This window comes from Pleurodeles waltl, chromosome 4_1, assembly GCF_031143425.1.
Source record: "Pleurodeles waltl isolate 20211129_DDA chromosome 4_1, aPleWal1.hap1.20221129, whole genome shotgun sequence".
Taxonomy (NCBI): Eukaryota; Metazoa; Chordata; class Amphibia; order Caudata; family Salamandridae; genus Pleurodeles; species Pleurodeles waltl.
Genome location: NC_090442.1, coordinates 785,691,843 through 785,718,367, shown reverse-complemented (window position 1 = coordinate 785,718,367; position 26,525 = coordinate 785,691,843). Strand labels below are relative to the sequence as shown.

The 26,525-nt window shown below is 43.8% G+C and overlaps 1 protein-coding gene across 2 annotated transcripts in view; it reads right to left on the bottom strand.

Annotated features, from left to right (window-relative positions):
* The window catches only part of LOC138288176 (zinc finger protein 546-like), a 689,754-nt gene that overhangs the window by 586,969 nt on the left and 76,260 nt on the right, over positions 1-26,525 (bottom strand). For both annotated transcript variants that reach the window (XM_069229499.1, XM_069229500.1), the window contains exons 4-5: positions 25,311-25,388; positions 15,739-15,828 (exon numbers count right to left, since the gene is read on the bottom strand). In XM_069229499.1, the coding sequence (XP_069085600.1) occupies positions 15,739-15,828; positions 25,311-25,388 (168 nt within the window). The remainder of the gene's footprint in view (positions 1-15,738; positions 15,829-25,310; positions 25,389-26,525) is intronic.

The window sequence follows — 26,525 nt, the reverse complement described above, 5'->3', positions numbered from 1 at the left end:
AAGCTGTCACACCGACTCAAATAGATGGTGTGGTGAAAAACGTTGAAACCGTGAAAAACCTGTAAAACCACTTAACTTGAATGCCGAGGCAGCTTCTTATTTTCAAAATGAATGGAGCTTTGTTACAGGTGAGTTAAAGATTCTACACACTATACAAAATTATACGGGGAAAACCTAAAGTGCCTAGCACCTTCTGGGCCAGAGAACTAACACTCACGCCTCAAGAAATCTACTCGCCCACTCGCTATGGAAAGCTAGATTTTTTTCAGGGCGAACTACTTATAGGGCCTACTGGCCGATTCTGGCAAGCCGACAAAGAACCCGTGTTCTGTCCAAAGAGCAGTATATGAGCAATAAAGATGCCTTTAAATCTTATTTTCATCTCCTCATATTTGACTACATTCAGAGACATGGGTCAAATGTCAGCTTGTGTCTTATTAATATTTGCTGCTTATTTTATCCTGGAGGTTGGTGTTTACTTGTATTTCTCTAGCTGCAAAGTTAGAGGATTTTGTAAAGTGAACTGTCTTACAAATGTGCTGTATAAAGAGTGTGAAATCAAAGGCTGTACAATGCCAGTTTTTTTCTAACACAACATTTAAATAGCTTTTAAATGAACTGTAAAACATTTCAAAATACATGTCAGTAGTTATGAAAGCACGTTTTTAATATTCTGTGTAATGGAAGTAAAGATTTTAATAGGATGAAAACAAATCAGAACAATTTACTTGGTGATGTCCAAATGAGATATTTTTGCTGTAACCCAAATGCCATAGTTTACTACCTATACGCTATATAGTTTGATCAGTAAAACTGAAATGTTAGTGGGAAACTTTGTGGCCATTTCAGTGTATAATGTGCTGTTTGCAAATGACAGAGCACTATCACATCAAGCTTTAATAATATTTTTTTTAATATAATACGTTTTCAGACATGAACTAAGAAACATTCTTTCCCCCACCATGATGACAATGCTACTAGTGACCTAAGAGGCAAGCCAGGGTTCATATGTACCCTGTATGTGAACTAAAGTCTTATAATACATGGAGCAAAAGTTGAACCTATTATAATACATGGAGCAAAAGTTGAACCTATTAAATTAAACACGACAAAAATGTCAAACTTGCATACTTGAAGGTGGTCTCATGTGATAAAGAAGAAAAAGATGGCCTTCTTTTTTAAATAAAAAAAAATAGTCTGGAGTCATACAATTCGAGACCAGTTTCCAGGTCAAATACATTTAGGTCACGTAGATTATTCAAGTCACTAGAACTGCAGATCTGGTAAAATTTTTATAATTTTTCACGGCCTGACATCACAAAATGTTGTTTCTATGTATACATATTTAGTGCCATTTTCATAATCAATATATCAACGTTTACAAATGAGATAACATAATGCGGTTCAATGATGGGTTCCTACTGAAAGCCCTCCCGCACTCCCCTTTAGGCTATAATATAATCTAATTTCCTTAATAAGCACTGTATAATGAACCTGGCACATCGTGAGAAACTTGTCGGTGACAATTTTATATAATTCCGAGGAATAATCAGTGGGGTGCACTATAGTATTATCCATTTAGGCAACACAATCGCTCCAACCTTTATCATTCATCCTCAAGGGGGCACTTTATCCAAGTGAACTAAAAGCTTAGTAAGCATTGTCACCCAGGCCTGCAAGTCATCTGTGAGTTTATTATCCCTACCAGTTTTATGCATACGGTTCTCCTCTGCATTCGCCCATTCATCCATATCCCTCAGCCAATCCTCTGTCCTCGGTGCAAGTGGGGACAACCATTGAGTAGCTATCCTATGCTTGGCTAGTACAAGGCCCAGAAGAAGGAACCTCCTAATCAGTTTCTTCCTTTGTTTTGCTGGGATCCATCCTAACAGACACTGCCCTATTTCCCTGGGCATAGACCACCCTGTGGCCACTTCAGGGTTTTTAAAATCGCCTCCCAATAATCATCTAACTTAGGACACTCCCAAAACATGTGAAGGAAATCTGCTCCCTGCGCAAAGGGAGCACGATGTGGGCAGCACTGGGTATATTGCATGTAGTGTACCTGGGGTGAGATAAACCTCATGCACCACATTATACTGGAGTAACTTAAACCTTGCATTCGTAGAAGTAGCCTTCAGCTTCTCATGAATACCTTCCCAGTCTTTAGCCGAGAGTTGCACTTCCAATACCTTATGCCACCTGGTGTGCACCGGTAAATCTTCCAGCGGCATATCCTCCATAAGTGCCCTATATATGTGCGAGATCAGTCTCCAGGCACCAGTCATGTTCAACAGTGTTCCCAATGTGTGGGATGACCTGGAGATTTCATTGAATTACGGCCATATCACCCGGGCCGTTGCCGCAATTTTCGTCAACTGTAGGAACTGGCTCATCCCCAAATGAAATGTTTCTATGGCATCAGCAATCGTAACAAACCGGTCATTTTGGTACAAGTCCTGCAATGTCTTGCATACACCAGAATGTCATCTATCTAATGATACTGTCCGCACAACAGTTTAAAAGGGCGCAATGCCCAAGTGTTCATTGTGTGCATAAGGGCCCCTTCGCAATACAAGCCTGACCTCCGTTTCCCAGGCCCCGCAAACCAGTCTGGCCACATATAGCATGGAAGCCGGAACCCTTGCCCCCATCATTAATAGCTCAGACAATAGAACACTGCGGCAAGTGCCTCTCAGCGGTCTATGCTCCCAGTTCTCGATGTTGTCCATACAACACACTGTGTTGCAGCTTATTTGCCAGAGGGTAAAGCTCTAGGCATGGTAATTCTAGACCTTCCTACCGCCCGTGGCACTTAGAGTGGCCAGGCCAACCCTTTTTCTCCCACAGGCCTAGAAACATTCAACTATCAGCTTATCTAATTCCCCAAAGTATTTCCTTTGGATCTCAAACAGGGTCCCTTGAAAAACATATAGGCTTCTGGCAGTATTATCATTTTCACCAACACCAGCTTCCCCCATCAAAGGGAAGTGGAAGATGTTGCAGAATTTCACCATTGGTTTTAACCCTTCTAGTACCCTACCTATATTTGCAGCCTCAAACTCTGCTGCTCCGTGAGTAAGTCTTATCCCAAGATATCAGACTCCCTTTGTTTCCCAGGGAAAATTCAACCACGGTAGGCCCTGCAATTGTTTACCAGCTAACTCTTCCATTGGGAACAGTTAGAATTTGGATAACGTGTAACCCAGACACTCAACCAAACTCAGGGAGGACTGCAAGCATAATGGGGACGGAGTATGTCAGCTGGCGCAGATAGAGTAAAGCATCACCCACATACAGGGAAACCACGTTGGTATTCTCCCTTCTCTATATCCCCCAACACTAACACATTTTGACGGCAGCAAGCCAGAAGCTCCATTACCAGTGCGAGACAAGGGCGACAATAGGAAGGCCTGCCTGGTCCTTCGGTGTAGCGAAAACCACCGAGACACTGTTCCTTCCACCCTCACTCTTACCAAGGGGGAACTATATAACAGCTGCACCCATGTATTTCTCACCTATGCCTACTTTCCGCAGGTCCCTCCAGAAGAATTCCCACAACAATTAATCGAACGCTAGCATATACTAGTTCTCCTCCAAAACGGTTGAGTGCATGACCCAGGACAACCTCCATAAATTTCAAACAGAATTTCTACACTGTATAAATCCACTTTAGTCTACGTGTACCAACTGTGGGAAGTGCTCCAGCAGTCAAGATGACAATACCTTACTGTGGAATTTCACATCGACATTGAGCATTGGCAGGGGGCAGCAGGATGCCACATCCATAACATCTTTATCAGGTTTAAGTAGCATTAAAAAAATAAGCGCCTCCCTCATAGAGGATGGAAGCAATACCGTCCCGTATGCTTCATTATAAACCTCCAGCAAGAGGTTCCCATCCTCCCTGCCATACGTTGGTAAAATTGGTCTGGCAGGCAGTTCCCTCCCTGGCTTTAGCAGTCTTCAATGTCTGTATTGCTACCATTACTATTTCCCTATTTATGGCAGCATCCAAGCTCTCACTCTCCTCATTAGACAAGGAGGCCATCTGCAAAGCAGCCAGGCAGTTATCACCTGCCAGCGGTGCGGAGTCAGGCGGTGCTGCATAAACCTTTTGCAGGTGCAGTGCAACGGCCGCCTTTATGCCCTGTTGCGTATTTATGATCCACCCCGGACGTGACGTATCCCTACCATGGGAAAGCATTGTGTTTCACTACGGAAGAGCATGGCAAGCACTCTACTAGCCTTGTCACCTTCCATGAAGAGTCGCTGTCCATAACTGAAGCGGGTAAACTTATCTAATCATTCCCACGTGTCTAGCAACTCACGCTTACACTCCTTCCATTCAGGTAATCGCAGTGATTGCTCAACTACGCTATTCTCCAGGATGCTAAGTTGCTTTTCCAGTACGTGCAAGGACCTGGTTAGTTGTTGCTTCACACAATATAATAGTTTTAAGCACTCTCTACGCAGCACTACCTGTACAGCACCCCATTCCACGGCTCTTACCGTCCCACTGCCCCAATTCTCATTAAACAGTGATCAAGTACCTCAGTCACTGCATTTGCAAACACTGGGTCCAATAATGTCTCAACTCACACCCTCCACAAAGGCACCCTAAGGCCTCCCTACTCACTCAGAAAGAGACCAGGAGAGGTGGATGGTCTGGTAGGCAGGCCTAAAAAAATCTACTTGCCCATTCACTATGGTGAGTCATATTTTATCAGGTTGAGCTGTTTTTTTTTTAGAACCTACTCACCCCTTCTGGCAAGTTGACAAAGAACATGTTTTCTGTTCAGTCAGAAAATAAAGGAGCAATAAAGACGTTTTTAAATCTTGTTCTTGTCACATTTGTGTTCACAGACATAGGTCAAAAGTAAGTTTGTCTTCTTGCAATTACTTTTCCTTCTGACCGCTGAGTTCCAGGATTTTGTTAGTGAACTGTCTGACCTGCTGTACAAAGTGTGAAATAAAAGGCTGTAGGGTATCAGGTTTTTACTAACACACAATATTTAAATAACAAAGTCAACTGTACAAACATTTCAAAATATATTTGAGTAGTCGAGATAGACTATTTGTTTTACTTCTGTGTGATGAAATAAATATTTCAATAGGATGAAAACAAATCAGAACACTTTACTTGGTAATGTGCAAATGATAAATATGTTTTCTGAAACCCAATTTTCACAGATTATTGTTAATAAACTATATAGTTTTATCAGTGAAGCTGCGAGTTCATGGGAAGATTTTTGGACATTTCTTGGAACTTTACTGTCTATAAACGACAGTGCACTACCACATCATGCTTTAGTAATATATTTAATAAAAGTGACTGTTTAAACAAACAGAAAAACACTCCTGTCCTGATGGCAAAGCTATTAGTAAACTAGGAGGCAAGTCATGGTTCATGGATACCCTATATGTGGGCTAGATTTATTATACATGGAGCAAAGGTTTAGTTTATTTAATCAAACAGAAGAGGGTCTTTACAGCAGAAATGCTGAACTCACATGTTTAAAGGTGCACTCATATGAGAGAATGAAGAAAAAGGAGATTGTAAAATAAAATATTTGGCTAGGATCACACAATTTGAGACCTGTTTCCAGGTCAAGTACATTACAGTTAGGTCGAGTAGATTATTCAAGTTAATCAACCTGCAGGACTAGTAATATTTTTATGATTTTTCAAGGCCTGGGTAGGTAATTCACCAGATAGGATGCATCCTCCACAAACTGAATCACAGCACCTGACACTTAACAATATCTAGGATACTATGAGTCTCCGTAGCAGACACAAAGCAAGAATATACTCTGCCATGCCTGAAACATACCCTCCCCTCCATATATTTTGCAATCCCAAACTCACCATAATCTCCCTGAGAGCTCTCATCATTGCAGGCTTGGTATCTAGCCTTGGGGGAATCGGTCCACACCACCATCTAAGCACATAATTCAGATCTCCAGCCATCAGTACCTCAAGGTAAACACGTTCTGCGGCTGCACTCAAAACCGACCCAAAGAATTCAGCAGCATCGACGTTAGGAGAATACACACTCACCAAGCATAGATCTCTAGCATCTAACGCTCATGAGACAATCACATAGCGTCCCTCAGGGTCAAGTTTCACTACTCTAACTACAAAGGGAACCCCAGGTGCAACCGAGATTAGGGCCCCTCTGGCATATCTGGAGTAGGAGGTTGCAAAATTTGACCCCGCCACCTATGTCGAAGTTGTTTAATGCATGCCGCCCAAGTTTGAGTCTCCAGCAAAAATGCCACAAAGACACCATAGCGCTTGAGGTAGCAGTAAACTGTCTTTTACTGGGATGACCCAGATCCTGAAAATTACATGCTGAAAACTTCGAAGCAGTAGACATAGCCCTTCGAAAACACCCCCGTCCCACTGTGCTCCACACACACTCTGCTCTCTCCTCAGACATACAGCGCCCCACATATGTGGATCTAGTATTGTAAAGCGAGGTCCCCTCAACTACCAATACAACCTCTCTAAAAAAAAAAAGACGACTTGTAACTCCCCCCCACTCACAGGCAGGGAGTCCAAACAACAACGGCCCTAAACAGCGAGGCCAACACTGAATCCCCCTCCCCCAAGACAACAGCTTCAACTCTGCTAGATGCATTGAGCTGAGAGCCTAGTAAGCCATCAGGGTGCGAAGGCCAAAGGCGCTCAAACCACCCTAACAGGACTGTGGCCCGCTAGGGCCTCCTGCCAGCAATCATTTTGCTGCCCACCAGTTATTATCAAAGAACACAATAATAAAACTAATAACATCAGTCATTACCCCGACAATAGCACACTTTTACGTAGAGTTCAGAGTAAAACTCTCGGGAGCAGAGCTGCAAAGTACAGTAAACGTTATTGTACATGAACAACCAACATAGGCAGGAACTGCGGACCCACAACTCTCTCAAGGCCACTCTAGTCCCTGATACGTGCAGTCATTCCAGAGGTCTCTGGCTCAACCTCCCCCGTGTGTCTGGAATGACTCACAAGTATCAGGCATGCAGTTAGAATCCTTCAAAGTTCCATCAGGGCATACAAGGATTTTCCCAGTTTGGAAGACACCAGATCGTGGCATCCAGCCAGTCATTTGCTTCCTCTGGAATGACAAAGAAATACACCTTCCCCTCGTATTGCACCCTGAGTTTCGCAGGAAACATGAGGCTGCAGCAAAGGTCCCTCTTCTTCAGAAGTTTCTTGGTAGGTATAAAAGACCCTAAGGAGGGACTGCACATTTCAAGTGTAGTCTGGAAAAAGCATGATGTTCCTACCTTCGAACTGAGGTGCTTCATGGACCCTGATATGTTGCAGGATCCCGTCTCTATCCATAAAGTTAAACAGCCTGGCGATAATGGCACGTGGCGGTGCCGCTGGATGATGCATCAGCACCAACGCACGATGAGACCATCCTATAGTGAAAAATTTGGAGAGACGTCTTGGTTTAAGGGTCGTTGTGATGCATTCTTCTAGAAGCAACTCTACAGATTGTCCTTCTGCCCACTCGGGGAAGCCTACAAATCGGAGGTTGTTTCTTCTGGAGCACTCTTCCCTCTCTTCAATTCTGTCTTCCACACGTCAAGATTGTTTGATGCGCAGACACTGTCTTTTTTAGGGCCGCCACTTCCTCTTGAAGCACCGTGACACTGTGCTCAGCTTCGGAGGCCCTTTCCGAAATTTTAAGGAAGTCTGCGCAGAGCAAACCCACCTCAAGGGCCACTGTGTCTATTTTCACCAACATGGCCTCACAGGAGCCTTTAATTTCCGCTATGATGTCTGCTATCGTATGGGCCCTTAGTTCCACCTGAGGAGCTGGTTTCAACTGCTTCTCCACAGTGCCCTTCAGGGTTAGCGGTGGGCATAACTATCAATTTTGTTGGCCTGAACGGACTTTCTGGCTTATCCTTCACCATTGTGTCCCTCAAAGCCTGACAACGTTCTGGTACAATCTGCCCTGGGCCAGTCGCTCTGCCTCCAACGGCTCACCTTAGACCCCTAAAGGCAGGAGTAGCTCCCTCATCTAGTATGTAAAAGTACAAGACCAACAGTCTCTGCCCAGCATAGAGTATGGGTGACACTTAGATGGCCGGTCCACCACCACTACGTCCAACCTGCTTAATAGGTACTCCACTGGCACCCTCAGGGGACACTCTCCCCTCTAACACCAGCGAAAATTCAAGCTCTCCCCCTCTGCTACAGCTCAGATAACAAACAAGTCTAGAGCCAGGAGTCTCTTGTGGCTGCTCTCAAATGGTGTGGGTCTAGGGGGACCCACATCCAGCTGTATGTTTCCCTGCAGTGCCATCAGGTAGTGGAGGGGCACCCCCCCCCCGCCCCCACACACACACACACACACACACACACACACACACACACACACACACCCTCACCCTCTATTTCAGGACCCTCAGCCACTCGCCCCGATGTACGTAGGCCTACAGGGAACTGTGCAGGATCTTCTAGGTTTCAACCATTGAACTAGCCCCATGTGCGCATCCCGCTCTTCGGGGCAGGACCACTGGCTACAATCTTATCAGCCCCCTCGGGCACCTGGCCCAGCAGCCGTGCCTGCCATCTGCATTCAGGGCCTCACCCCCCGTACTCAGGGTTGATTAGGACTGGGGCAGCAGCGCCTTACTGAACCCCCCTGGATTAAGGCAGATTTCTAGTGTGACAGCAGGAGCTCCCGGGGAGACTTGTCTAAGCGGCCATCTTGCCCAGAAACTCCCCATACCAAAATATTGTTGTATTCTGTTCCTGAGCAACTGGATGAGGTAACTTTGTGATATTCTACAGAGGCTATATAAAGACACTCTTTGACAGCTGTCTGCAGGGCAAACCACATCATCCTGGTAAGGTACTTAAAGCATTTGTGCTGGTAGGTAAGGCTTTTTCTCTGATAACAGCTTAAATCTCAGACTTTTCCAGACTTAGGTATTTTCAGAAAAGAAGAATGGCAAAGCAGTCCCACTTTTACTTTTCTCACTCCTGCAATAATGCACATGCATTCAGCTGAATCATACAGTTAATATAATGGTCAAATGAGGAGTAGCTGTTGTACCCCGTGGTAAGGCTTGGCTCATTATGTGGCCTACACCTTTTGGATACAGATGGATACATTTAATCCTAAAGAGGCTGGTCCAGGCACGATCATTTCATTTCCAGATCATGTAGCCTTGCTGTCCCTCACACTCATCAGACACACAAGTTAAAATGTACTCACACAAAGGTGACCATGCATTTTCTAGACCTCATGAAAATCACTGCCCTTAAAATACAAAGGAAGTAGAGGCTTTATCCTGAGCAAGCCAGAAGGTAATTCCTTAATAGGGGAACATGTATAAAGACGTTATACCCTAGAATAATCATGCATGTGAGTCCCCACACAGAATGAGTAGCGGGGACAATAGTCACACCAGAAAAGTGGTGCACTTTTGGTGCCCTCTCGAGAGCAAGACCAGTTCTGATGTCTCAATATTAAAATGAGAACAGTTAACTGTGGGATGTTGTCTCTGTGTATACTATTTCAAAGTAAGAAATAGTGTGCACAGAATGCAAGGGTTCCCCTTAGAGGTAAGATAGTGGCAAAAGTAGATAATTCTAATGCTCTATTTTGTGGTAGTGTGGTCGAGCAGTAGGCTTATCAGAGGGTAGTGTTAAGCATTTGTTGTACACACACAGGCAATAAATGAGGAACACACACTCAAAGACTTACTCCAGGCCTATAGGTTTTTATATTGAAAAATATATTTTCTTAGTTTATTTTAAGAATCACAGATTCAAGATTTACATTAAAAACTTTAAATGCAAGGTACTTCACTTAGATACTTTAGGAACTTTGAAAAAAAGCAATATCATATACAGCTTTTGTAAAAATGGCAATAAGCTATTTTCAAAATGGACACAGTGCAAAAATCAACAGTTCCTGGGGGAGGTAAGTAAAGGTTAGATTAGGAGGTAAGTAAAACACTTACAAGTCTCAGTTCTGGGGCATTGGCAGCCCACCGTTGGGGGTTCAAGGCAACCCCAAAGTTACCACACCAGCAGCTCAGGGCCGGTCAGGTGCAGTGGTCAAAGAGGTGCCCAAAACACATAGGCGCCTGTGAAGAACAGGGGTGCTCTGGTTCCAGTCTGCCAGCAGGTAAGTACCTGCGTCCTCAGGGGGCAGACCAGGGGGGTTTTGTAGAGCACTGGGGGAGGGACACAAGTAGGCACACAAAATACACCCTCAGCGGCACAGGGGTGGCCAGGTACAGTGTGCAAAGCAGGCGTCGGGTTTCAGGTAGAAAACAATGGAGGGACCCGGGGGTCACTCTAGCGGTGCAGGCAGGCACAGTGGGGGCTTCTCAGGACAGCCACCACCTGGGCAAGGCAGAGGGTTGCCTGGGGGTCACTCCTGCGCTGAGGTTCGGTTCCTTCAGGTCCTGGAGGCTGCGAGTGCAGTGTTGGTTCCAGGCGTCGGGTCCCTTGTTACAGGCAGTCCCGGTCAGGGGGAGCCTCTGGATTCTCTCTGCAGGCGTCGCTGTCGGGGCTCAGAGGGGTCGTCTCTGGCTACTCACGGGCTCGCAGTCGCCGGGGAGTCCTCCCTGAGGTGTTTGTTCTCTGGATCTCGAGCCGGGGGGTGGGGGGGCGGGTGCAGAGTGTGAAGTCTCACGCTTCCGGCGGGAAACGTGCAGTCTTTGAAAGTTACTTATTTGTTGCAAAGAAGTAGCTGGTTTTGAACAGGGCCGCTGTTCACAGGAGTTTCTTGGTCCTTTAGTCCAGGGCAGTCCTCTGAGGCTTCAGAGGTCGCTGGTCCCGGTCGGATGCGTCACTGGAGCTGGTTTTCGAAGTTGGAGACAGGCCGGTAGGGCTGGGGCCAAAGCAGTTGTCCTCTTCCTCCTTCTCTTCAGGCTTGTAGGTCAGCAGTCCTTCTGGTTTCTTCAGGTTGCAGGAATCTGATTTTCTGGGATCTGAGGAGCCCCTAAATACTGAATTTAGGGGTGTGTTTAGGTCTGGGAGGGCAGTAGCCAATGGCTACTGTCCTTGAGGGTGGCTACACCCTCTTGGTGCCTCCTCCCTCTGGGGAGGGGGCACATCCCTAATCTATTGGGGGAATCCTCCAAACTCAAGAAGGAGGATTTCTAAAGGTAGGGGTCACCTCAGCTCAGGACACCTTAGGGGCTGTCCTGACTGGTGGGTGACTCCTCCTTGTTTTTCTCATTATTTCCTCCAGCCTTGCCGCCAAAAGTGGGGGCAGTGGCCGGAGGGGCGGGCATCTCCACTAGCTGGGATGCCCTGGGGCGCTGTAACAAAGGGGGTGAGCCTTTGAGGTTCACCGCAAGGTGATACAGTTCCTGCAGGGGGAGGTGAGAAGCACCTCCACCCAGTACAGGCTTTGTTCCTGGCCACACAGTGACAAAGGCACTCTCCCCATGTGGCCAGCAACATGTCTTGTGTGTGGCAGGCTGGCAAAAACTAAACAGTTCACACTATAAGTCAGATTGGTATTCAGGGGGCACCTCTAAAATGCCCTCTGGGTGCACGTTACAATAAATTGCACACTGGCATCAGTGTGCATTTACTGTGCTGAGAGGTTTGATACCAAACTTCCCAGATTTCAGTGTAGCCATTATGGAACTGTGGAGTTCGTGTTTGACAAACTCCCAGACCGTATACTCTTATGGCTACCCTGCACTTACAATGTCTAAGGTTTTGCTTAGACACTGTAGGGGCATAGTGCTCATGCACATATGCCCTCCCCTGTGGTATAGTGCACCCTGCCTTAGGGCTGTAAGGCCTGCTAGAGGGGTGACTTACCTATGCCACAGGCAGTGTGAGGTTGGCATGGCACTCTGAGGGGAGTGCCATGTCGACTTAGTCATTTTCTCCCCACCAGCACACACAAGCTGTGAGGCAGTGTGCATGTGCTGTGTGAAATTCCCCAGGGTGGCTTAAGACATGCTGCAGCCCTTAGAGACCTTCCCTGGCATCAGGGCCCTTGGTACCAGGGGTACCAGTTACAAGGGACTTACCTGAGTGCCAGGGTGTGCCAATTGTGGAGACAAAGGTACAGTTTAGGGAAAGAACACTGGTGCTGGGGCCTGGTTAGCAGGGTCCCAGCACACTTTCAAATCGTAACTTAGCATCAGCAAAGGCAAACAGTTAGGGGGGTACCAAGGAGGCATTTCCTTACATTAACCTTTCCAAGCTCAGCAACATCAAAAGAAAATCACACCTCTACAACAGTTTCAATAGCTTGCAGAAGTCGCAAGAGATCTATATTAGGCCACGAAATGTAATCCTTACCGAATTCAAGAGCACAGAACACAATTTCAATTAAGTCATGATTTCAATTGCCAACATATCACAATTGGGTAGTACATATATAGATTGTTATATAACAGAGTGCTCTTACTTCTGTTCCCTAATATGGACTCTATATGATCCCTGCATATCTAAAAAAAACAACAAACAAATATGAACAGGAATTTGCCAGAAAGGTCTCTTAAATGTATGTCAGAATGTGCGATCAACTTTCAAGTATGAGCTATGCAAACCTCCACTGTTATAAAAGCTATTTGTGTCTATTTAAATAAAATATTTTGTTCAGATCCTTGGTACTCGTGTTTAGAAGCACAGCTGAATCTGCATCAGCATTACACAACTTACTCCCACTTTTCTTAAAAGGTTTCCAGTATTGTTCAGTGCAGATATTCATGCAGCTGATGTGAGAGGCATCACCAAACAACTGTCTTCAAAACTTCTCCTTCGTGAGAGCATGTCTTGCACAGAGCATAGTTTCCTCAAAAGCAAGCATACCTGATGTAGGCCAACACACTTTCAACTGGACTGAGAAACATGGTTATGTCTGTTTAGGTGGATACAAATGGGATGGCATAAATTTTGCCAGTTGGAGGTCAGTGTTATCAGTGTTTTCACATACACATTAGAACATGTGCATGTCCTGTCAAGGTGTATGTATGTATGTGATATTTATATAGTATGAACATATCTGAAAGGCAGTGGATGCATTGTAGAGGGTCGAAGACAGAAAAATATGAAGACTGATTTGAGAAGGGGGTGCTAGGTTCTGAGAGGAGTTGGACTCTTTCTCACAATGTAATATTCTTTAAAGAGGTGTACATTTGAATGTTTTCTAAATTGCACAAAGTTTGGAGCAGCCTCATTGGATATAGGGATCTAATTCAAGGTCCTAAATATTTTCCCATCACCCATCTGATTTCCAGCCAAAACAGTCATCACTTAACAAAAGGCAAATCTGCAAACATAGCAAGACATTCTGTGCCTGTCTGTGCCCCACCAGCTCCAGGGTGAATTGGTCCAACCACACTCACATCAACATCACCCTACTCATCCCCACACCAGTGCACAAACACCATCAAATCACCAAATGTTCACAATGGGACTGGAATGAGATCTCAGAAGCATCCTGGTCTTCCAAATGCCTAAACCATCAGCCTCAACACACACCAACCTCCCTGAATCCACCTCCAACTTCAACGCCTGGATCATTACACCCTGGCAACTCTCAAAGCCAGGGTAACTAGGCTGCAAGCAAGCTGGTACACGGAAGAGCTCATGCTCACTAAATGCCACGGAAAGCAACTTGAACGCAGATGGAGAAAAAGTCAGGACGACACAGACAAGAGCACCTACAAACCCACCTCAGACCTTACCATCAGCAAATGAGAGCTACCAAATGCTCCACCGTCTCTGAGCGCATCAAAAGCAGCACAAACAGGTCCAAGGAAATCTTTGCCATAGTGAAGGACTTAACCTCTCCAGTAGCACGCTCCACCTCTCAGGACGTCTGTATCCAGCTGTCCCTATTCTGCAGTGACAAGATCACCAGCATCTATGACAACTTTTAACCCCAACCGGACTGTTCAACCCTCGCAGCCCTCTTGTCCATCTCAACCAACACATAGAGAACCACTCTGTCCATCTGTCTCACCATTACCACTTTAAAAACTACATTGACCGTGCAGTTCATACACTCCAGAGTACCCCCGGACCCCTGTCCTCACCACATCTTCATTTAAGCACAATCTTCGTCCTGATCCTAAATGACTTAATCATCACAACCACCTCCCTAGATGCTTGGAAACATGCGACAGTACTCCCACTCTTCAACAAACCTTCAGCAGACACAAAGATGCCACCCACCAGTCTACCTCCCTGTTAAGCTACCTAGCATAAGTAGAGGAAAAGATGATAAACAAACGCTTAGCCACCAACCTCAACAACAACCCCTCCTCAATACCACTTGATTCGGATTCAGGCCAAACTACAGTACAGAGACCCACTCATTGCAGCCACAGAAAACATCTGGATGATCATGAAAAGAGGTGACACTGTGGCCCTCAACTAACTGGACCTTTCACCAGGCTTCAACACAGAAACCCACACCATCTGTCTACATTGCTGGAATTTCTCCTCTCTTACAGGCCAAAACCCAGTCAGTCAGCCTGACCCTTATCATCCCAGGCACCATCAACCTCATCTGTGTAGTTCCACAACTATCCTCACTCAAGATCTCCATGTTCAGCACCTACATGACCTAATTTGCCAGCAATATCTGAGCCCACTGAATCAACATCATAGCCTACACTGATGACATCTAGCTTATACACTTTTCTTTCAGACAAGACACCAAACACCAGAACCAATTTCTCCACCTGCATGACCAAAGTCACCAGATGGATGAAAAAGAACTGCCTTAAGCTGGAACCAGACAAGGCAAAATTAGTAATCATTGGCAAAGAGTCCTTGATATGAGACTCCACCTGGTTGTCTGCCAAACTTGGACCCACCCAATCAATGCAAAAAATCTCAGAATAGTAATCAACAGCAAACTCACCATGAACAGCATAGTGAACAGTCTCTCCATCTCCTGCTTCCACAAGATGCTCAAGAATAATTTGAAACGGCTGCTCACTAACACCTGCAGAACAGTCACCAAAACCCTCATCACCAGCAAGCTGGACAACTGAAACAAACACGCCCTATGCTGGAATCAACACTTAACTAACCAAAAGATGCACGATCATACAAAACTCAGCCGAAGGGTTCACTCTCAACCTCCCACCTCACACTGACATCACCCTGGATCTCAAAAAGCTCCATTAGTTCCCAATCCTCAAACTAGTTCTCTTTAAACTCCTTACGCGTGCACACACAAAGTCTTACACAACATTGGTCCCATTTACCTCAACAACCACATACATTTCCACAAACTTATCAGACACTTCCGCTCAACCTTACTACTACTAGCACACACTCCCTGAATACACAGAGCCCGATCTGGCCTTCTGGGTAAGTTGTGAGCTATACAAATACACATAAAATTTTCTTTACTATAGACCTGAACTTAAGTCTCTAAAGTAGGAGTATAAAATATAGGAGAATGACTGGACTGTTTTTTAAAACCAGTAATTAAAGTATAACCAGCTTTAGATAACGTTCAGAACTTTCTAACTTGTGGCTCTATCAATCTCTTCTTAAAGTGACCTTTAGTTTTGGTATATAACCGATTTTGTTTCAAATTTGGGAGTCAGTGGTCTATAGGAAGGAAATGCTCTGTGGCGTAGCCTAAAGCTTCTGTGAGAGGCCAAACATGAAACTGGGTCCCTCTGAATTACTGGTACACCGTTTCCAACATATAAAGCCAACATTAATTGTTTCCATGCATTCACTTTTAGAATTTCAACTCACTGTTTCTTCCACAAATTCCTCTTGATGGTCTAAACATTCCATCTGCTCCTCAGAACTGCAGACCGCACCATCATTCAATGTAAGTGGAACCTGAAAAACAGAGAATGCAATCAGAGTGCCTATTGTGAAGAATCCACTAAAACAAAGTAACTTCTACATATTAGCTGCATTAAAAGCAATATATAGTGAAAATATTGTTGTGTATCTGTTTCAATGTTAATTTGGTTTGCACTTCAGCCATTTAGGCTCTTTATATTGTGGCATAAACTAGTTTAAATACATTTCAACAGAGTAACCGCTAGGTGATGAGTAGATAGCAGTGTGTATTGACATTTTCGAAAGTCAAACTTCTAAACATAAAATGCAGCAGAAGAAGCTACAAAAATGTTTCTGGTCACAGAGAATAAATGAAAACACATGTGTAAAGAAATAAAAGGTATTTCAGAGGACCCACAATGTTTTGAGAATATGCTGCTTCGTGTGCGCCTGCCTGAGAGTTCTCAGAATCCAACCTACCCTTCTTCCCTAACTGGGAAGGTGGAATCACCAAGATGACCCCAGAGCAGTGACTGCAGGAGTTTTATGCTCTCTACAGATTCTTGATGATGCTGTGCAAAAAAGACCGAAAGTGCAACACAGAGAATGCTAGGAAATACCTACCACCTAGCATACCAGGTACCCAATACTGTGAACAAAACAGCACAGCAGGCTGCTTTCTGAAAAGAGCAGAAATCATCATCTTGCAAAATCCACAGTTATCAGTGGACCAGGTGGACATCATCTTTTGAAGTCAATTGGTCTACCAAACTGCTAAAGATACATTTTCCAAAGACCAGGTTTTGTTAGACTCTGAAGAAAAGGGTTTGAACAATGGCTATAGCCAGCCAGTTGCACAGATAAGAGATTGGGTCTTTCCACCTTCGCATGTCGTATTTATTTTCTCAAGCCTCCACCACTCCTAATCTGCCCTGATTCATGTGTGAACACACTTATGCTCAATGATGCCGTGAAATAGATGACTTTGTATTTCCTTTTCTAGAAGGGCTAAAGGATAGAAGACAACAATACTTAGGTTACTAGATTAAGATAGTAAACCTTTAAATGTACACAGAGGAACAAATTGTGATGAATTTACTGGAACTGTGAAAGTGTTTCAGACACAATCAAGATGGTTAAGAATAAACAGTCTACAGTATTAACAAAAGAAACCAACAGGAGGCAGAGCTACTCCTAAAAAAACAGGCTATCCATGTATGAAGCAAACTAGTTCAATCTTCTGAAAGAATAGGACAGCAACTTAGCATCCATGCAAAAAGCACACCTATCTTTGAGACAACAAAGACTGTGAGATGTCTACTGGACAAAACAACCACAGTGATAAACATTACCTTCCCATACTCAGAATGAAGAAGTATTCTTATTCCAGTCTCCCCATGTGTGTAAAAAATATTTTAAATACAATAAGGAGGTGTACTGATCCAAAGGGAGTTGTGCTATAAATAATACATAGTTCTAAAATCCTTTCGTAAAGCACACAAATGAACTGAAGTGAAAGGAGGGGGTAGGGTTTCATTTTCACTTCACGCTAAATGATGCATCAGTAGGTTCCAGCTCCCACTTAACTTAGACTGGTGCTGCCATTCTGTCTCGGGCACTTTTGACCAGTCTCACTGTTACTTCTCTTGAAGCATCACCCCTATGCCACGCTACGCGAACACTTCTCAACACTAGATCTCTCTGCAAACACGCCACCGAGGTCTGGGATCTCATCTACACATTCTCTTTCTCACTGAAACCTGGTTCAGCCTGCCATCGCAGAGGCCATCTGTAACGCCACAGCCATCCTAGGGAGCCTCGACAACATGGGACTTATACAGCTTGTACAAGGCCAGAATCGTCGCCGGACACACACAGTACCAAGTCTTCACAGCCAGCAACAAGATTAACTTCCGTCACTTCACCACACTCACATGGACGGACAACCCCATCATACACCCCACAACAGCAAACTAAAGCCAGCTATCAACTTCAGCCACAACTGGAACACCATAACAGAAGCAGACTGGACTCACACCCTCGGATCCAACAAGCCAATCCTTAAAAGCAACCTACAGAACGACCTACCCACCTTCAACAACTGGATCTCAGACTACACCAACACCTTGGCTCCCATGAAGAAGATCAGGCAGACATAAACTCACACTCAAGCACGATGGTACACGGAAGGTCTAAGAGACTCCAAAGCTATTGCAAACAACAAGAGAGAAGACGGAGAACCAGCAGAGACAAAATCTAGAGACACCTACAAATCTGCATTTAGAAGGACCACACCCAGATCAAAAAAGCCAGGAAAGCTGCCCTCATGCTCAGACTAGAATTCTGCTTCAACCCCAGCAAAGAACTCTTCAACATCGTTAAATAACTCACTAATCCAACAGCAGCCACCAACACCATCACCCTCTCAAAGGTCCTCTTTGATGCCCTTTCTGATTTTTCCACAACAAAATACTCAAGATATACACCAACTTTGCACTCCAACCCACTGGAGAAGACATTATCAAGCAACCCCATACCACCACCAGGAGCACCCACCTTCTAATGAACTGGAGCCCTCTCACCACAAAAGGCTTTGCCAGAATTATGCAGACTGTCCACTGCGGGGCTCCCACAGACCTCTGCCCTCACCATGCATACAACCTGGGAAGCACACTGATCAGCACCATGCTCACCACCATCGTCAACTTCATCTTCAGCTGAAACTTCCTGGATAGCTGGAAACCTGCAGAAGTTACCCTCGCTATCCCCTCGACTAACCCTAAAGATCTCAGAAACTACAGACCAATCTATCTCCTTCCTTTCCCGCCCAAAGTCCTTGAGGAAGAACAGCTCTTTGCCCACTCTGAATAGCACCACCTCCTGAAATACACCCAGTCTGGGTTCTGCAGCAACCACAGTATGGAAACCGCCCTTGTGGCAGCAACAGAAGACATCCAGTCCATCATGGACAGTGGGGAAACAGCTGCTCTCATCCTGCTCGACCTCTCGGGCAGCCACCTACAATGCCTCCCATAGCAACCTCAAAACCAGACTCCAGAAACTTCAAAATATTAAAAGGCACAGTCGTACCCCCATTATGAGGATCACAAAGCCAAATATTGAAAATTCTTTTGCACGGTCAAATGGATGTCTAGCAATATCCCATAAGGAAAAGTTAACAAAAGCACAAAAATATTTTGGAAACTGAACCAAAAGAAAAGGCAAAATGATGCATCCAAACCACAACAATGGTAAAATCAAATAAAGTACTACAGAAACGTCAAACTGGTCAGGAATTCAATTTATAAATGTTTATGAAAAGGACAATTTAAAACTAAAAGTAAAAATTGTAACCACAGCTGCACATGTTAACTGATTGTCCACTTAATGGTCTCCAGGTGAGAAATTCTTGTAGCAGGTGAACTGCACACAACGCAGTAAATTAGCAAGGGTGATATACTGAAGATATATAAACAATGTAATCTTATTTCACCTTAGAAACATGTCAGGAAACATTACAGAAATTTGTTAAAAATGAGATGACGGACACTAACCTTATAAAAGAGCATTGACAAAAGCAATAAATCCACTCTAGTTATTGTGAAAGGTTGTGCACCAAGAATGGCTGTGTATACTGTTTTATAGTACAGTATGTGAGAAGAAGGTTGGGGCAGTATATCACAGACTGAAAAATCTGTGACCAAGATAAATCAGCAGGTTACTCGGTCTGTTGCGGAGAATTATAAAGCATTACACCAAATATTACAATTATATAACATTACACCAAATATTCCTGCTAAACAGGTCCCCAGTGCCAGTGTTCCTTCCCCAAAAAAAAGACACCTGGTCACTTGATCCCCAAGTGGCCTTGCCCTTTAGCACCTCTGTAAGTCCCTAGTAAATGGTGCCTTGAGTACCTAGGGCTTAGGTACTCAAGAGGGTCCCTAGGAGCTGTAGCATAACTTGTGGCACTCTACGGCAGTGTTCCCCAAACCCCAGGCCGCGGACCGGTGCCGGTCCACGGATCAATCGGCACCGGGCCGCCCGAGGTCTTCAAATATTGAAGGCATGTTTAAATACAATTAAATTTAAATTATTAAATCAAAACAAGCGGGCCACGGAAAAATTATCAAACATTTACCGGTCCGCGGCGATAAAAAGGTTGGGATTCACTGCTCTACGGGACCAACCACATGAAGAGTGTCATAGTAGGCTGCGTGACAAGGTTCTCCCAAAAGTGAAACACAACATGGCACACAGCCTGTATGCCATTTCCCCTAAAACACTGCATGTAATGTTTGTAAGTGACCCCTACAGGAGGCCTTAGGCCTTACAGCCCTAAAGCAGGGTGCATTATATTACATCTCTGGGCATACATCTGCAACAGCAGAAATACCTCTGCTATGTCTTTGTTGAAAGATGAGGTTCTGACCCCCAAGGGTGAGAGCCTTTGCTCTCTGGAGGTCAGAAACAACGTCTGCTCTCACAGTAGTGTTACACACCCTTCCCAAGAGGATGGCCTGCAAATCTGCATTTCAAGGCAGAAGGCTTCAAAGAAGTGCACTGCCTTTGGTAAACAAATCTGACCTTCCGCAGAGGAAGATGTCGACCCCCCCACCCCAGAGCCCATCTGGCACGGGACAGAATTTAGCTATGCAGGAGGTGTGTTGCATTTCCAGGATGGACACATCCCTATGGTTACCAGCCTGAAACGAACACAGCCTTTGGAATTTGCCATCTTGTGTGTGGGGGAATTAGGAATTCTGGGACAGGGTGATGCCCAATCCACAAAGGAGGCGGTCATCTTTGGGGTGTAGTGACCCAGAGGGTAGGCAGCCCATTGGCTACTACCATTCACTCCCCTTAACGCCCCCTAAACACATGTGATGAGACTTTATTATATTTGTATACGTTTGTTGCGAAATGTCTTATAAATTAATGTGTGCCTAAATTTAAGTGGTGCAAGACACCTTATTTGGCTATTTTCTTTTGCTTAATTTCTTATGTAAATAAATACCTGCCCTTTATTTAATATCTGTCTTCATGTTAGTGCTCTCTCAAGTAAACTGCAGCCCAGTGTGCTATTATTCAGCAGGGGGCCACATGTGATGATGAGAAGGGCCGTACTTTGTTTTTATATATATGGCCTGAATTGGGCTAGCAATAGAAAGAAAAAAATCTTTCTCACCATTGTAATTAAGTCCATCTCTCACGAGAAAGAAAAAAGTGCTATGTTACGTGTTGCTGGGTGTGAAGCCTTCCATTCCACACCCTGGGTCTTTTTAGGTTCAGCCTACTAGACATTGCAGCAAAGGACCTATTGTTTACATAAACCTTACCTGGGCTTACAGCCTACCTATTGCATACCATTGAGTGGCTTTACGGTCACTCTCATTTGCTTGCTTATTCGGTGGCTTTGTTTTACAGCTTCTCAATCTTGTGGTTGTCCCTGGAGCACAGACTATCAGCTCTCTCAGTAGCTGGCATTTATACCTTCTACTGTCACCTTTAATGAACTACTTTTTCTCTTAGTGCAATGTGCATGTATTTTCTAGCCGTCTCATTCTTGTGCTTCCCCTCCTGCAGCGCTCATTATTACTCTCTTGCCCACCACGTCCTGCGATGCTCTCTCACTCCCTTATGCTAGTCCCTCATGTTCCTCCCTTTCATTCATGTTTCACAACTCCTGTCCATGTTGATCTTTCTTGCCCATGTGCTTCTCTTACCCCATGCCGTTGATTGCCCTCTCTTGCCTGTATGCTTCTGTTCCCACCCTGCGCTATTGTGTTCTTCTTTCGTTCCATGTGCTCCTCTCCCCCACTCACGCTACTCTGTCTTGTCCATGTGCCTTATGTGCTGGCTTGCATGCCTTTCTCCCTATCCCCAAGGTACTACCATGTTGCAGCTTTCACCTGTTCCATCTTACTGCAACTTCCACCATGGCACTCACCCATCCACTCCCCCAACCTGCTCTCCGTTTAGACAATTATTATTATTATTTTTTAAAGGTGCTTTAGCACTATATTTTGTTAATTTACAGATCCCTCTTGGTTCAGTAATTTAAAAAGTAAAACAATAGACATCTACAAAATAACACAGCGGCACCACCTTTTTCTTTAGTTATACTGTACAGCGTAGCAAAAACACACTGAAAGAGCCAAGAGACCTATTAGCCTTACCAATGCTTGTCCTTGTGAGTGATTATTGTTTATCACGTTTGCCTCATGCTCTCAGCACTACTGTGCTGTTCAATGGATGTTAAATATTTCTATAAGGGTCTTGTGTCTTTAAAGTGCCAAGGAGACAAGCAGCTGTGGGTATAGGTAGAAGGTAACAAATGTTTGGTACTCGAGCAAAGTGTGGCATAATGTAATAACACTAAATAAAAGTCAATATCCAGTTAGAGTTGATCTCTTTTAAAAACGATCATTTTTATTTATAACCCCAAATAGTAGGACAGTCGAAGAAAAATTGTGCCCAGAAAGTGCTAATACATCCTGGGGCTAGTATACAACTTCAAACACCACTCTAAAAAGCTAGAAGTTCTAACAACCTGAAATAGCATCCCAAGTGATATGTTTTACACTGATTGCAACTGGTGGCTCAGTCAGTGGACAGTAACTAAAGTGATACCTGTATGCCTTTTGTTATAGTTTCCCTGCAGACAAGGTCCTAAGAGAAAAAGCTCAGTAGTCTCTACGCAGTATTGCGGGGATTGTGTCAAAATATCAATAGCTGACCAACCAACAGAGGAACTCAGTCCCAATGATTTCGAAAGGTGGTTCTGCTGGTTGACAAAAAGAGAAATGTAAAGGTGGTGAGTTCAATGAAGCCTAGTGTAGAAGAGCTCTATCGTCCGTGGTGGTAAAGGGGATTAACAGACAGTTTAGATGGCTAAATAAGGGCTTGCATTTAACTGAATCAGTGTTCATGAGGCAAAGTAGAACTGGTGATGGAGCAGTACCTTGTGCCTGGTAGCAAATGGGATTCTCAAAACATAAGTACTTGTGGCTCATAATTAAGATATTTTAACTGTAGGGGCGCACATGGGATTGTTTGGCACGCATTTGAGACTATAGGAACCTGGGTTCATGGTTAAAGTGCAACTAGGCTGTCGCAACAGGATACCCTTGGAACAACAAGAACTCTGAGATCAGTGAAACACACTAAACCATGACCTTGGGGTTTAAAATGAAAGGGGTGATCAGTGAAGGGTGATTACAGGCTCCCACAAACTTGCACAAGATGCTCCATGTAAAGTTTCTGTCCACCACTGAGCTTGGATTTTTTTGCTATTGGGCTATCACAATAGACAGTGAGTATTTTAACAGTTGGCTGGTCGACATCGGAGGGTTGGTCAGCCTGCAGAAGCAGTCCGTATGTGTCTCTGATAATCCCTTAACACTATTCTGATGTAGGATCAGTTATCTGGTAAGGCTTCTGTGAAGATTTGATATGGGTGCTGCTCTAGCAGCAAAACAAATTCTGACCAATGTACTCTGTCATGGCTCAAAGTGGACAATGGGTCATTACATTACAGGGCCTCCTAGATTCAGGCCTCAGGACTTCCAGGTTGTTCCAAGGAAAGTGAGCTAGAATGCCTTCAATTTTAATCCAGGGAAGAATCATCTTGTAGGATTTGTTTAGGATGACAGTTATAGGGGTAAGACAATGGTTTGACTAAGATGGTCATACACCCCTGCTTAAGTTACAGGTAAAAGGACCTAGTCAAGGCAAAACAGGCAGCTGCTAACAAAGTATGCCTACCTACTGCTTTCCTGCTGGTGAGAGACTTTAGGTGTATCACAGTTCTAAAAGAGCCTATCTATCACTCTGATAGACATATGCAAATATATATTATAATTCCAGGCCACTGGACAGAATAAACACAGTAGTCCATATGCACAAAGTGGTAACAGGGTTTCACAAGAGATTATCCATGAGGGACTGCTGCCCAATTAAAGCAGTGTCTGCAAGGAGCAGTTAAATCAAGCTCCCTTTTTCCGTCTACACAAAGTATGGAGTAAAAAAAAAAAAAATTTGAGGATATAAAATGAGAATCCGCTCTTTAAAAATTGTTAATCTAATAATTTACAACATGTTCAAAGTTTTTAATAAGATCAATTTGTAGCAGAATGCATGAATTCTGTATGAGAATTTAAGGGAGGATATTATATTTAACACATTTTTCAACATATCATTAATAACATATAATATTGGCTGAGGATCTTTCCTGATTAAGTGTAGTTAAGGAGGGATAGCACCATTGGTTTAAAAAGGTCTTCTGATAAAAATAATTTTCTGTGCCCATGTGATCCGTGGTTGATTAGATTTTTTACTTGTGCAATACCTTAGAACTTAAGTAGTTCAGAAGTTCACAACTGTACATTGACGTGAAGTATCATCTCTAATACATGATTCGGCCTTCAGTGGGTCTATCAATTCATTAATCAGAAGCCAAGGAGTCTAGGGCTCCACAACACTATAAGTTTCAAACAGGGTCACTTTCTCTCTTCCCTACAAAGTTCAAAATCAGAGAAACAAATTCAGACGATGACTGCAACCCACCATCATTGTTGTATCTGGGACAACAATTGGCATATTCAGGCTCCAAGTGAACCACTGATGTTAACATTACAGTGCTTCTGTCTATTGTCTGAAGAACTGCAATGCTCCAGAATAAAGAAATGTATAATTTCAAAAACAGACAATTTCAACATGTATGTTAGAATGGATGAAGGTGATTCAATCCACCTTTGCTGCAGATCCTGTCTTTTTTTAACTAAATCAATGGGGGAAGCAGAATTCCCGACTGAAGTATGTGTTATTGAAGTTTTAGTCATTTCAATTTTCCAGTCACAACTAAATTATGAATAGGCTGTTAAGGATGGTACTAGTGTGAAATTTGGAAGAATAGTCATTACCATGATTTCCATCTCTAGGATTATCAGTTTCAAGCTCCCTCAAACAAGGACACCAAGATGGAAAATTTCCTGGGCAGCTTCTGGTATAAAATACCTTACATTACAGATTTACAGAAACATCTATATTACTACTTTTCCATCACTAGCTCACTTACAAGTGGCGCAGAATATCCTCCACAACTGAAATTACTGAAACGTTAACAGAATATGCTCCAGCCAATAATTCCACACAAACCACATAAAAATACATCTACAAAACCAAATAAGGGATTGAAAAGACTAGCTGAGGGGCAGTTTCAAGCCTCAGCTAGTTAATTGCACTGATACAGTCAATGTCCACTTAAACCTCTCAGAATATTTCAGCCTTTTCCAAAATGTCTCCTGGCAGCCTCTGCCAAAGGTTGCCTACACCAACAACTCTTCTCAGCTCTTAGTGGATGGATACAAAGAGAACTGTGCTGCTCTTGTCTGATTAAATTGTACGCTTGACCCATGCCAGAAGATCCAGTCCTCATACAGCATCACAAAGTAAAAAAATAAAAAAAATTGTTTAAAAAAATAAAATAAATCTTAAGTAAATAAAACTGATAAGTATGCCATTGAAGCACTCACTGTTTCCTCAATCAACATTTCCTGATCTTCTTCTAAACACGCCATATGGTCTTCAGAGTCTTGGCATCTACGATCACCCTAAAAGATAGTAAATAAATTAAGTGCTATAAACATACATTCTAAGTGAGCTACCACTTGTCTGGATACAGCAACATGAGTTGGTCCATTAACACTGTGAATATACTGATATTACGAAAAGAAAAAAACTAAAGAGATTGGTGGTAAACAGCTTTATTTTATTTAGTTATTTATTGTGGATAGACCTGGCTAAGGTTACTTTCTAAACAAGAATACAGTTTGTTAGGAAGTGGATTATTTCACTTCCTTTCTTGGTTCAAGCAGTACTTTTGAATAGTAACTCTGTTTCTCGGGGTTCAATGATCTCTGCTCCACCAGAGACCAATGCTCTTTTGCTTCCCCAAGAGTCTTGCGCCTTCACAAAAGTCGTGTCCCTTCGTAAGAGTACTCTCTCCTCTTTTGTCCCCATCTGTCGGCATAGAACTGGAAGGAATGTTTGTGACACTCGAGTAGTGAGGATAGTGGTTAACATGTGAATGGTTAAGAGTGGTGGTGACGAAAAGGGCGATTGTGGGGATGAGGGAAGTGTTCACAGCTGGCTCTGAGAATGAAGGCTCCAAACTTCACTGCTTAAATGGGGACATAAAATTAATGTAGGTGGACTGAAGTAGCCCATAGCATTGTCTTGTCTTTCTCTCAGAGCACACTCTACAGGACTGTGTCAAAAGACTGACAGTAGTAAATAATGAGTATGTTAGGGACTGTTCACTTGCACTTGCTATAACATCAACCCCACTGCTTCAGGGACGTTTGCTGCCTCAGTGATTGAGGGCTATGTTTGGATACACCACTTTTCCATAGGAAATACTACTACATAGACTATAGTTTCTGAGTCTGGTGGGGTCCAGCAAATGTTTCTGTAGCAGAGGCAAAATATGTTTTTTTCTCCACTTTTTGTTACAGGAGAAAGCAATGTTCTGTGTGTGTCTACCTGCACACATAATTACTCCTTACGATGTAAAATTTGCAAAAGTATGCAGTTACTCAGATCCACCTTACTATAGAGGAACAATCTAGACACCACCATGGCCAAGCAAACATCCTGTCATTCGGCTTATATTCAAGCATTAATGGAAAGGACCTTCATCTGAGGCAATGGTTCCATAACTGAGATTAAGCATTTCAATAGAACGGGAT